This window comes from Oncorhynchus nerka, linkage group LG22 (assembly GCF_034236695.1).
Source record: "Oncorhynchus nerka isolate Pitt River linkage group LG22, Oner_Uvic_2.0, whole genome shotgun sequence".
Lineage (NCBI taxonomy): Eukaryota > Metazoa > Chordata > Actinopteri > Salmoniformes > Salmonidae > Oncorhynchus > Oncorhynchus nerka.
Window position 1 is genome coordinate 62,224,029 of NC_088417.1, and position 13,077 is coordinate 62,237,105.

A 13,077-nucleotide genomic window follows, 5' to 3' on the forward strand; every position below is an offset into this window, starting at 1 on the left:
CAAATGTCTTTCACAGTAGGAGAGGGAAAAGCAATACCTATCCAAACTCTGTTGCGCGAGCAAAACTCATGTGACCACTTGACGCGATGTTATCGTTCTGGCTCATTTTTCAAAATAAAAGCCTTTAACTATGTCTGAAGACTGTTGACACCTTGAGGAAGCGATAGGAAAATGAATCTGGTTCATATCCATTTAAATCCAGCAAAGGGAGGCTATGGAACATGGAGTTTTCAAAATAGAAGCCACTTCCTGTTTTGATTTTCCTCAGGGTTTCGCCTCTAATATGAGTTTTAGGTTCCGTCTCTCACAGTTGAAGTGTACCTATGATAAAAATTACAGACCGTACATGCTTTGTAAGTAGGAAAACCTGCAAAATCGGCAGTGTATCAAATACTTGTTCTCCGCACTGTATATGCTAAGGCCGAGAAAATAATATATTCAACCACACCTTTGTTTCATCACAAAACCGGAGAGCAACATCTGTCCGTGGGAGTCCACAAATCATATTGCATGTAACAAACAGTTACAAGACCTACAGCATGGTCAAGCAAGGTAATGTTTCTGACATTTTTTTTAGACAACTAAACAACTATTGATTTCAAACCACGGAGAGTTACTGCAGGTCACATAGAAAACAGGAGCTGCCTCCACTATTCCAGCACCATTTCAACATCATCTAAACAGCTATGCTTAGTCTAATACAGTGACAACTAAAATATGCCAAAAACGATTTAGTCCAATCAACGTAAGCTAAATCTGATGTGGCTGTCCATGGTACTGATTTCTGTAGTAGAAAAAAACATGTGGACTCACCCTACTTGTAGAGAAACGCCAGTGCCATCCTCCCCTGTTTTAATAGATTTTTTATTCAACCTTTTATTTAACTTAGGCAAGTCAGTTGTGAGCTGTCAGAGCAGCTCACAGATCATTGCACCTGTACATAGCCCATCTATAAATACCCTACCAAACTACCTCATCCCCATACTGTATTTATTTATTTAGCTCCTTTGCACCACAGTATCTCTACTTGCACATTCATCTTCTGACATCAATCTCTCCAGTGTTTACTTGCTATATCGTTATTACCTCGCCACCATGGCCTATTTATTGCCTTATCTCCCTTACCTCATTTGCACACACTCTAGATATACTTTTTCTACTGTATTATTGACTGCATTTTTGTTTATTCCATGTGTAACTTTGTGCTGTTGTATGTGTTCGAACTGCTTTGCTTTATCTTGGCTAGGTCGCAGTTGTAAATGAGAACTTGTTCTCAACTAGCCTACCTGGTTAAATAAAGTTGAGAACAAATTCTTATTTACAAAGACTGCCTACCCCGGCCAAACGACGCTGGGCCTATTATGCGCTGCCCTATGGGACTCCCGATCACAGCCAGCCGTGATACAGCCTGGAATTGAACCATGGTGCCTTAGATCGCTGCACCATTCGGAAGCCCAAACGGTTTCTGACTGTCATACAGTACACGCTTTTAGTTTTTGTTGTCCTAGTCTATCTGTCTAAAATACTTTCTCTAGTTTAACTTCCTTTCAGGGGCAACAATACACCAGAACAGCTAGTTAACATTATCACGCTACATATTGAACTTCAATCCTCTCAGGCCAGGGGTACAATGTATGAATTTATATTTGTATTAGAATTGCTGTTATAATCTTTGGCCAGTACGGAGAATGAAGTAAAACCTCAAGTCCAAATCCCTATCTCCATCCATGGCTAATTTATGAAAGGGATGATTCTAGCCACTGGAGGACAACACGAGACGCAACAATTTGTTTTTTTCTGTCAATAATGACGTTTGGCTTGTGATGTAATTGGTCTGAAGCCAAATCCAAACTGGCTTCCCTGGACTTTTTTGTTGTTGTTTGTGAGCCAGGACCATTCATAGCTGAGCTCGCTCAGTTTAGCGCAAAGCTGATTGGCTATTATTTTCTTTCAATTATCAAGCCGGGCTAAATGCTTGCTGGCTTCCCTTGTATTCAATGCTATGGATGGCAACAATGTCATACTCTTTCTGACCATACAGCACCAGATACGTTATATGCATACTGGGACAGAAGGGCGCTGATTTGTTCGCTCTGATTCTCCAGTAAGATTAATTCAGCCTCTTGCAAATGGATGGACATGCATGAATCACAGAGAGACGAAAGAGAGTATTCAGACCCTTTACTCAGTACTTTATTGACACACCTTTGGAAGTGATTACAGCCTTGTCTTGGGTATGACGCTACAAGCTGAGCACAGCTGTATTTGGGGAGTTTCTCCCATACTTCTCTGCAAGATCCTCTCAAGCTCTGTCAGGTTGGATATGGAGCGTCGTTGCACAGCTATTTTCAGGTCTCCAGAGATGTTTTGAGTTCAATCTTGGTTTCATCATAATCTTGTTTCTCATGGTCTGAGAGTCCTTTAATTTCCTTTTGGCCAACCTCAAGCGGGTCTGTCGTGCCTTTTACTGAGGAGTGGCTTCTGTCTGGTGTGCTGCAGAGATGGTTGTCCGTCTGGAAGGTACTCCCATCCCCACAGAGGAATTCTGAAGCTCTGTCAGTGACCTTTTGGTCACCTGCCAAAAGGAACCGAAAGATCTCTGATCATGAGATTCGAGACCTTTTCTCACAAGTGTAACACAGGTTGTGAGCTCTGTGAACAACGTGTCCACTCCGACAATGAGAACAACTATAATAATACATGTAATGCATTAACATAAGTAAGCATAACCAAAGAAACATTGTAGATTAGAAATGATGGGAATTAATGATATATTTACTACTGAATGCGCTCATATTGGCGCGAGAGAACGCATTCCTGAAACGCGTGACTTGTGCATCTAAGCCACACTCCTTCTTGACTCAACATTTAACATTTATACCCAAGACACGTTATCTTCACACATTACTGTAGGCCTAAGAAATACTCTCACAAGCAGTGTTGGGTCCAAAGCAGTAGCCGTTTATGAATAACCAACAGCCTATCAACCAAACATTTAGTAAACTAAATGGGGGGTCAACCCGAAGTTAGACCTACATTATTTTAGCCATCTAAAAAATGTCAGTTTAGGCTACATGTCCATATGCTCATCATCGAGAGATGAGATGATGCTGGTAAACCTTGTATTTAGAACTTATTTTCCTGTAAAAATTGCTTGGTTTCTGTTTCATATTATTACAAACCAAGCCTTCTGTAGGTTACCTGTAACCTAGCCCTATAGCAGTGTTTTCCACCAGCCAAATAGAAAAGTAGCCAGCGAGGGAGTTCCGGGCTGAGGGGTTCGAGAATTTTGTTTGTCTGTTGACGAACGAGCTCTATTTTGGTGGCCTCTAGTACATTATTATGCCCTGATGCCATCCAAAAGACAAAGCTAAATTATTGAGGACTTGACTGACTTTACCTCCCAGATTGGTACTGAGTTGTGGTATTGAGTAGAAAGTCATGACCTTTGAATTCATGCATTTTCAATAATTAAAATTCTGTTTCTTCAAATTATGTATTTAATTGTCTCAGCTGCTGTGGACAGTTAGGTAAGGAAACCAGCGTCATTTTGTAATTTGGGTGAACCATCCCTTTAACAGTTTGACCTGTCAATCAATCACTGTGGAGGGGGCAGGATGTTTGTGTCAAAGCGTTGGTAGGATTTCAGACGTCAATCAATCACTGTGGGTGGGACTTTGAGGGAAGGCGGTAGATTAGTATTCTAGTCAGAAAAACTGGATCTCCAGACCCCCCCAACAGTGTGTGAACCACCACTTTTATACAAAGTCAGGCACCCATTAAAGAATTAAGCAGGTGTTAAACTTGGTCTTAGCTACAAAGAAAACAGCATTGACTACTCCATTGTCGACACTGTAGTCAAACCTATATCAATATCTTTAATAATGCCATAATAAGTATCATGACATTGTCCACTCCGACAATGAGAACGATAAAAGACTGAAATAATATTATATTGAACGCATTAACACATTACCGTAACCAAACAAACATTTGTAGATTAGAATTTATAGGAATTAACAGTAAATGTACTACTGGTGATATATGTAATAGGGAATTGATAGACACTAACAATCAAACGCAAACAATTTACACAATGAAGTTACGAAACAATGAATGTGCACAAATTGTCTGGAGAGAGTGCATTCTGGAGAGGGAAGTGCATTGTGCAGCCGTACTCTGAAAGATGGACAATAGTGAGTGCCCCCCAATTAACCTACGAGTGTCTTTTTTATGAACTCTCCCTGACTTCCAAAAGACCTGACAGCTAATATGCTCTAGACGGGTTGATTTAATTTTCCCCGGAGTTGGCACTCATTCACTCTCCCTCAGTGATGGACTGGTGTAATAAATATGGTGGGAACTCACTCTGGTTTATGCTAACACTCAACCAATGGCTTCTAAATCTATTAGGGGAGGGAACAAGTGTAGTGAGCAAGTACACACTTTGAGCTAAGGGGTAGGGAATTGGAATGCAGCCCTGGTTTTTACCTCAAAACAAAACATCCTTATTTCAGCCTGACTGGTTGTTTATGTTGTCATTGGACAGTTAGGGTGGACAGTTGCTCATTTCCATGCCATCCCCACTATATGATTCCCCTTCAGTCTCCTGTTGCCTCTGTGACACTGAGGTGGGCAATGGAGAGGAAAATGTACATTTTAGATGTGCCCCTTCTCTCACGCAAAGCTGCCTGCCACAGAGGGCCACTAGACCTTGACAGAGAAGAAGTCCATCCATCACAGTGCTACAAATGGACTTAGCTGGACTAGCTTTTTCAACGAAGGAGATGATGCTAGATATGACATGCTGTGACCTAAATAGCTTTGACTGTTTTTTGGGGGCTGAAATGATCTCTTGTCCAATATGATAATGATGATAGGGCAACTGCTTTCAGGCTCATCACGTGTGCAAATATATGACCTTTTGATATGAATGGAAAGTTTTGTTACGGACCACTAATAACCTGTTTGGGGAGGGGGGTTTAAAAAATATTATTTTCCAGGAGCGTGTCCATGCATCTGTGACCTTTTTTAAATAGATTTTTACAAATGTGATTTGTGGATTCACAAAGTATTTTCTTGTTGCCAGGGTGAACCCAGAGAAGCTGACGAGCGTGCAGCAGAAGCTGGAGGCTTTCCTGGCCCAGGAGAAGGAACAGAAAGAGCGAGCACAGAGGGTCAGTGTCCTGGGAGGGGGGTAAGGGCAGGGGGGCGAGACCATTACAGGATTGGGATTGATCAGGGGTCAAGCCATTAGCTTTCCAGGACAGGAGTTATTTTCAGCCATAGTGCTTACACCCATAACATCCAGAGTTGTCACCGGGATGATAATGCAGGGTCCGACATTAACGATGGCCCACTGGCCCGGGGACAGTAAAAACATGTCGTGCCAGTGGATCTTGTCAACTTCTGTGTGCGTTTTTGCATTCCAGTTCAACGTTTGCCTCCTCTGTTTTAGTCTACCATTGTGAAGACTACGCACGGAAATGTATTTACATTTGAGCAATATGATTGGCCTTTCATTTAAGCACCACCACGCGTCGCAGCTACTCGAGCAGTACATGAGTTGATGCCTTCACATAGCACACACGCAAGCTGTCAGGAGCAAAAAGAAGCTACTCACTCACTGAGCTGATTGTATTTTGAGCTAGGGAAAGCGATTTACAGAAGTAAACCTTCAATAGTGAACATACTAGAAATATGCTGGCTGCTGTTGATAGTCTGCACAAAGAAAGCTACAAAAGACATCTAGCGTTTGTCTTGGCTAGCCTACTGTAGCCAGGTCAATATCTCTTTTGGAACACAATTATCTTAAAGGGGCGCAGCGTCTGATTTTGAGATTGTTTTTCCTTCTTAAAATGACATAATTTACAAACAAAAAATGAATGCAATTAATAAAATGCTATTCTAAAGAATAAAGGCTAATTTCTAAATTATTTGTTTTTTAATTACATATCATAGGAATCAAAAGTAGCTTAATAGCTGAATATAGAGAGGGCGCATGCCAACCTATAGGCCCTGGATGACCCCAATGCATTTAAAAATGACACCATGTCCGGGCCAGTAGAAATTTTGTTAGGCCGGTAGATTTTTGGACAACAGGCCCAACCTGTAATGGACTGCATTTACATACTGCATTATTTACACTTCTGACTAAGTAACTAAAATGTGATTGAAAATGGAAATTATATATGTTTATTTTTGTGTGTTTTTGGCTCTGTCATTAACACCCTCGTTGCCTAGACGGTGCAATTGTTATACCCACTATACCCACAGGATTTTTTGCCATTTCATGCATCAACAGATTGTTTAATCATAATTTCACGTTTGTAATGTATGTGCACAAGTACCGCAATATTAATTTCTTGCCAGCTCCAAACCCAGCAGTGCTGTAATCAATATCAATGTAGCACTAAAAACAGGAGGAAAAAAAGAACAAATAATTTGAAACAGGCAACACATTTCTCCTGAGGAGAGAGCCCACTTGAAGAGGGTCCCTTATCACCGTCTTGCACCATCCCATGTGATTCATCGCCTCCCTCGGCTGGCTGTTCAAGGAGATGGCAGTTGTCGATATCACTCACCCCCCACCACTCTCTCCTTCTCTCTGTGCAGTGTTTCGTCTCCTACCTGCGCTCCGTCTACCTCATGAAAAACAAAGACGTCTTTGATGTGTTCCAGCTCAAGCTCCAGGAGTATGCAGCGTGAGTAGAAGGGACATGGGCCATTTTGACCACTAATCTGTCTCCTAGCGGTGGAGCGTTTTCCTTAGATCTGCTCCAGTTGTTTAGGGCTTCCCAATCCCGAAAAAATGTCAACCAGGCCACAATATGCCTGTTTGTTGTGCATGTGAGGGGACATGGACATCATTATCCACAAGGCCTTAACAGAGAATATGGTGTGCGGCATCATTAGAAGAAGCTGTGTCATCCCCTCAGCTATTTTAGCCTTTTTAGACCATGATGAACCAAACATTTCAGTAAAAGTCCAACTTGATGTCATTCTTCCCTTTTGGTACTTTTGCTAGTTCTCTGGGCCTCGCTGTTGCTCCAAGGGTGCGTTTTCTCAACAAAGTCCAGAAGCAGAGAGCAGACCCTGGACAGAGCGGCGGGCCGGGAGATGTGGCCCCGCATGAGGAGGAGAAGGAACTAAAGAGCTTCAAGGCTCAGCTCAGAGGAGACGGGCTCAAGTCCGAAGCTCAAGAATCCCAAAGCTCAGATGAGGAAGATGATGAGGAGGAGGACGAGGAAAAGTTACAGCCTGGTCCTAAGGGTCTCATCTTCGGGGCGGATGAAACCGAGGAGGATGAAGATATGAGGGACTTGGACCTGCTCACAGTGAAGAGAAAAGATGTCTTCAGTCTGGAGGAAGTTGACCAGGATGATGAGGTGAGGTGCTCCTGCCTGTGGTGGTGCCAGTTCTGTGGACACCAGTGTCTCTTAATTCTGAACCTGGGGACCCAAAGGGGTGCAGGTTTTTGCCGTGGCTGTACACACCTGATTCCACTAATCAACTCATCAAACCTTTTGATTAGTGGAATCAGGTGTGTAGATCTTGGGCACAAAAAACAAAATATGAATCCCTTGGATTTCCAGGACCATGATTAGGAAACACTGGTGTCCACTTAACGCATTACGCAAGTTGCATTTACTTATTTAAAGGTCCAATGCAGCAGTTTTTATCTCAATATTAAATCAAATATAGCTTTTTAGCAAAGAGCAATTTCTCAAGTAAGGCCATTGCTAGGACTGTCTAGGAGTAGTCTGAGTAGGGAGGGGAAAACTGAAAACTAGCTCTTATTGATCTATTAACTCATTTACTGCCTGGTGATGTCAGGCAAAAACTCTAAGTTGGAATACTGTGACATTTCAGATGTTCTTTTCAAACAGCACTTACACTAAAAGTGCATTATCATTTTCACAATTTCACAGTTTTCCAACTTAGACTGTATATATCCACACTTCGATCTCATGAAAATCATGTTTTTGACTGCACTGTGCCTTTAACATTTTTTGCTAAATACAATTACTCCATGTTGTTCAGCATAGTATATATAAACCCTCCATAGATGTTAAACAACCCATTTGGGCTTTTGTTTGACTTAGATGTGTTGCTGTGTGTGCTTTTCTGCCTAATTTTGGAAAAGCAGCAGTGTCTGTGTGTGAACAATGCAAGCAGGAGAAGGTAGAATTAGCATGCCCAAATAAGTGAGCAACCACAATCAAAGCTGTCGGAGCTCAGTCAGGAGCCACGCTGCCAACAGAGACATATTTGTCTCTACAGTCAAGCACAACAAGCATCTGTTTACAGTCACGGCCAATTTCAGGTAGGAAAATGGTTCTGGAAACTGCCAAAATGGCCAATTTGTGGAAACCCAGATGGCTATATACATGCATAGCCTAGGTGCACTTTGTTTACATGCATTTGTCGTCTCCAGTTGGACAAGCGGTTCAGTTCCATCTCCAACCATCTGTTTTCTACTGAGTTGCCAACTTGCAATGCCTTTGTCTCATATACAGTCATGACCGAAATTACTGGCACCCTTGATAAAGATGAGCAAAAAAAGACTATAAAAATGTAAATATAATCCTTCGCTTTAGCCTGGCTTTGCTCTGTGTTTCTGTAGAGTTCACTTTGTTTCTATAGAAGTTGGGAACAACATGTTCCAGGAGCCTCAATCACTACACGCATACCTGGCAGTGGATGATACTCATCGATGTCAGATTTAATTTAGGGCAGATGGTTCCTCTCTGCTGGAGAGAGAACCTCTAAATCACTGTTTGCGCCCCGTTCCCACCTACGTGTACGTTCCTTAACATGGGATGTAGATGCTGAAGTGGTGACCTCATCACAGTAATTATGCTGGTTTGGGTTATGAGCTTCTAATCTAATTCAATGGCTGAGACAAAGCTGTCTGTTGCACTCGTCTTTATTGTTAAGTGAGGAGTTAGGCAGCTACAACTCTTAAACCCCTGCACACAACTAGTGTGACTCAGTGTAAACTTTCTGCTCCTTTCTCTGGAATTGGTGTCAACTGATTCGAAATAGGTCCTACCAAGCTTTTTCTCGTCTTATATTTAGTTTCTGTGCACCTTGGGACAAACAAATTGGGCTAGCTCCCATGTGAAGTTGAAAATAAAACATCCTAGTTTTCCCTTAAAAAAAGACCGCTGTAGGGTAGAAACGGTTTGGAGAAGAGGTGTTTGAACAGAGGTCAGGGTGAGTTTAGCCAGCCCAGGCTAGCTATTTCATTGACCCCTCTGCAGTGGGCTATGAATATGCTGTAGGTGGCCGGGGTCACATCTACTGTGCCTTCAGCTGGAGTGTGGGAGGCTGCGGAGTGCTGGCTTTCCTTCTAGTCCGACATGATTCACTGTCTTTAAATGGGGTGAGAATCCTTTATTTGTATTTTTTTTGCCCTTCAAAACATTATGAACACCTTCCTAATATTGAGTTGCAGCCCCCCTCTTTGCCCTCAGAACAGCCTCAGTTTGTCAGAGGATAGACTCTACAAGGTGTTGAACGTGTTCTACAGGAATGCTGGCCCGTGTTGACTCAAATACTTCCCACAGTTGTGTCAAGTTGCCTTGGATGTCCTTTGGGTGGTGGACCATTCTTGATACACATGGGAAACTGTTGAGCGTGAAAAACCCAGCAGGCTTGCAGTTCTTGACACAACTGGTGCGCCTGGCACCTACTACCAAACCCTGTTCAAAGACACTTAAATCTTTTGTCTTTCCCATTCACCCTCTGAATGGCACACACACAAGCCATGTCTCAATTGTCTCTAGGCTTAAAAATCCTTCTTTAAACCTTCTCCCCTTCATCTACAGGGCTTGAAGTAGATTTAACAAGTGACATCAATAAGGGCTTATCATTCACCTGGTCAGCCTATATCATGGAACGAGCAGGTGTTAATGTTTTGCACACTGTGTATTGAGTGAAATGGCCACATTTACGTTAGATCATTAACAGTCAAAAATTTATTTTTGTGCCATTTTATATGAAATTAATGGTTTATAATATAGGGATTTCTTGACCTGAATAAGTTAACGTTCCACGTAAGAGTTGATGAATATCGAAGAGACTGGGAAACTTTCAGAGTTAACACAAACTCAGAGAAAGACCATATACTTTACCCCCAGCATGTGACAGTAATTAAGTTGTCCCACTGTCACGATCGCTGTCTGGACTCGCTGTCTGGACTTGTCACCCCAGCTTTTCAATCCGGCCGGCAGGGTCTTTTCCGCTCTGTTACCTCTGAGATTGTCATTGTACCCAGTGAAACAGAAAGACCCCTCACTACTGTCTTCTGGCCTGATCCTGTCCTAGTGGGGTTGGGAAGCTCCTTCAGGTAGAGCTGTTTCAATAATTATTGGTTGAATTGACATTGTCACTTGACACGTTTTAAAGCTGCAATATGACGCTTTTTGGCCGACCTGACCAAATTCACATGGAAATATTTCATATCTGTCATTTACCATTGAAAGCAAGTCTAAGAAGCGGTAGATCTGTTCTATATGTGCTATTTCTATGCTCCCAGGTCTTAAGTTTTGTTTTTGCGTCTTTTACTTTCGGTGTTGTTCTACAGCTTCAAACAGCTGAAAATATATTATATTTTTGGTTTGGATAAGATATTTCACAGTGGTTTACATGGTACAATGATTCTTTACACTATAGTTTTTTTCGTCACACAAGATTAAATTAGGAGAACAATTAGAATTTTAGCAACCAGGAAATGACGGAATGATTCCTACATAGTGCATCTTTTAAAAGATCAATAATGTAAATGACTCGAATGTCTGCGATATTCTGGCACAAGGTATAGAGCATATTAATACGCTACTAATTTATGCCTTACCCCAACCAGCAATTCACTTCCTCAACCTTCTTTGCGCATTATGGCAGTTCTGAAAAAACATGAACACATGCTCCAACAACACCCAAATAGGTCCTTCAGAAACACTCTCAGTATAGTGGTGCAGGTCTTAGATGTTGTGCACATGAAATTGTCATTCCGAAATGTATCCGCGACATATTCCATTTTGTTGAACTCAACCCGTTTCCTCTATACAGCTGTTCCATTCTCCGTGTAGCCTGCTGCTAAAATGGACGGAGAGGTATTGCTCGAGCTGCAACAAAATGGAATATACAGTACATTCGTAAAGTATTCAGACCCCTTCACCTTTTCCACATTTTGTTACGTTACAGCCTTATTCTAAAAATAAAAAAATATTTTTTTAATTAAAAAAAAACAAAACAATACCCCATAATGACGAAGTGAAAACAGGTTTTTAGAATTTTTTGCAAATGTATTAAAACTAAAAAACATTCTTTATTTACATAAGAATTCAGACCGTTTGCTATGAGACTCGAAATTGAGCTACGGTGTATCCTGTTTCCATTGATCATCCTTGAGATGTTTCTACAACTTCATTGGGGTCCAGCTGTGGTAAATTCAATTGATTGGACATGGTATGGAAAGGCACACACCTGTCTATATAAGATCCCACAGTTGACAGTGCATGTCAGAGCAAAAATCAAGCCATGAGGTCGAAGGAATTGTCTGTAGAGCTCCAAGACAGGATTTTCTCGAGGCACAGATCTGGTGAAGGGTATTAAAACAAATCTGAGGCATTGAAGGTCCCCAAGAACACCGTGGCCTACATCATTCTTAAATGGAAGAAGTTTGGCACCAGCAAGACTCTTCCTAGAGCTGACCGGCCTGTTCAAACTGAGAAATTGGGGGAGAAGGGTCTTGGTCAGTGAGGTGACCAAGAACCTGATGGTCACTCTGACAGAGCTCCAGAGTTCCTCTATGGCGATAGGAGAACCTTCCAGAAGGACAACCATCTCTGCAACATTCCACCAATCAGGCCTTTATGGTAGAGTGGCCAGATGAAAGCCACTCCTCAGTAAAAGGCCCATGACAGCCCACTTGGTGTTTGCCAAAAGGCACCTAAAAGACTCTCGGACCATGAGAAACAAGATTCTCCTGTCTGATGAAGCCAAGATTGAACTCTTTGGCCTGAATGCCAAGTGTCACATCTGGAGGAAACCTGCACCATCCCTACGGTGAAGCATGGTGTTTTTCAGCGGCAGGGACTGTAGCGTAGGTTCACCTTCAAACAGGACAACAACCCTAAGCATACAGCCAAGACAACGAAGGAGACGCTCTCCATCCAACCTGACAGATCTTGAGAGAATCTGCAAGTAAGAATGGGAGAACCTCCCCAAATACAGGTGAGCCAAGCTTGTAGTGTCATACCCAAGAAGACTTGAGGCTGTAATCGCTACCAAAGGTGCCTCAACAAATTACTGAGTAAAGGGTGTGTGGTGTGTGTGTGTGTGTGTGTGTAAAAATTTGCAAACATTTCTAAGAACCTGTTTTTGCCTTTTTCATTATGGGGTATTGTGTATAGATTGATGGGAGAAAAGAAAATGTATCCATTTTTGAATAAAGGCTGTAACGTAACAAAGTGGAAAAGGTGAAGGGGCCCGAATACTTTCTGAATGCACTGTAACGTTGAGGATATACACAGAATTTAATTTGTATAATATCTAAAGACCTGCATCACTATACTGAGACATTTTTACTTCTTAAAGGACGTATTTGGGTGTTTTTGGAGCCTTTGTTCATGATTTGTTAGAGCCCGCATTCTCCACAACGAGGATGAGGAAGTGAATTGCTGATGGTATGTTTCTCAAAAACAAGAGAAATAGGTCCCTTCTATAACACCCCATTTACATAAAGAAAATACAAATGATGTAAAAAATTATAATAAATAAATAAAAAGTAAAATTCTCCAACTAAAAACATTAGGGTCAATCAGTGTTTATTTTTTTGTCCGTTCTGTCCGTTCTATCATCGGATAACGTAATGATTTTTTTTTTTTTAGGAATCACTAAACGTTAATAAGGCTTCCCGTTAATGCCATCGTTAATCTTCAGTTTCTGTCTTTGAGGTGGTGCTAGCCGTTCATAATAACACATCCCTCATTCCCAGGAGATGTCCTTTAAAATGCAGCTTTGTTAGGATGAGATTGATTGAAGCATTCGTGAGAGCAGCCCGCAATA

General features: G+C 41.7%; 1 protein-coding gene across 2 annotated transcripts in view; it reads left to right on the top strand.

Moving 5' to 3' along the window:
• The window catches only part of ddx10 (DEAD (Asp-Glu-Ala-Asp) box polypeptide 10), a 63,212-nt gene that overhangs the window by 13,422 nt on the left and 36,713 nt on the right, over positions 1-13,077 (top strand). For both annotated transcript variants that reach the window (XM_029627497.1, XM_029627496.2), the window contains exons 11-13: positions 5,090-5,177; positions 6,616-6,704; positions 7,028-7,388. In XM_029627497.1, coding sequence (XP_029483357.1) covers positions 5,090-5,177; positions 6,616-6,704; positions 7,028-7,388 — 538 coding nt within the window. The remainder of the gene's footprint in view (positions 1-5,089; positions 5,178-6,615; positions 6,705-7,027; positions 7,389-13,077) is intronic.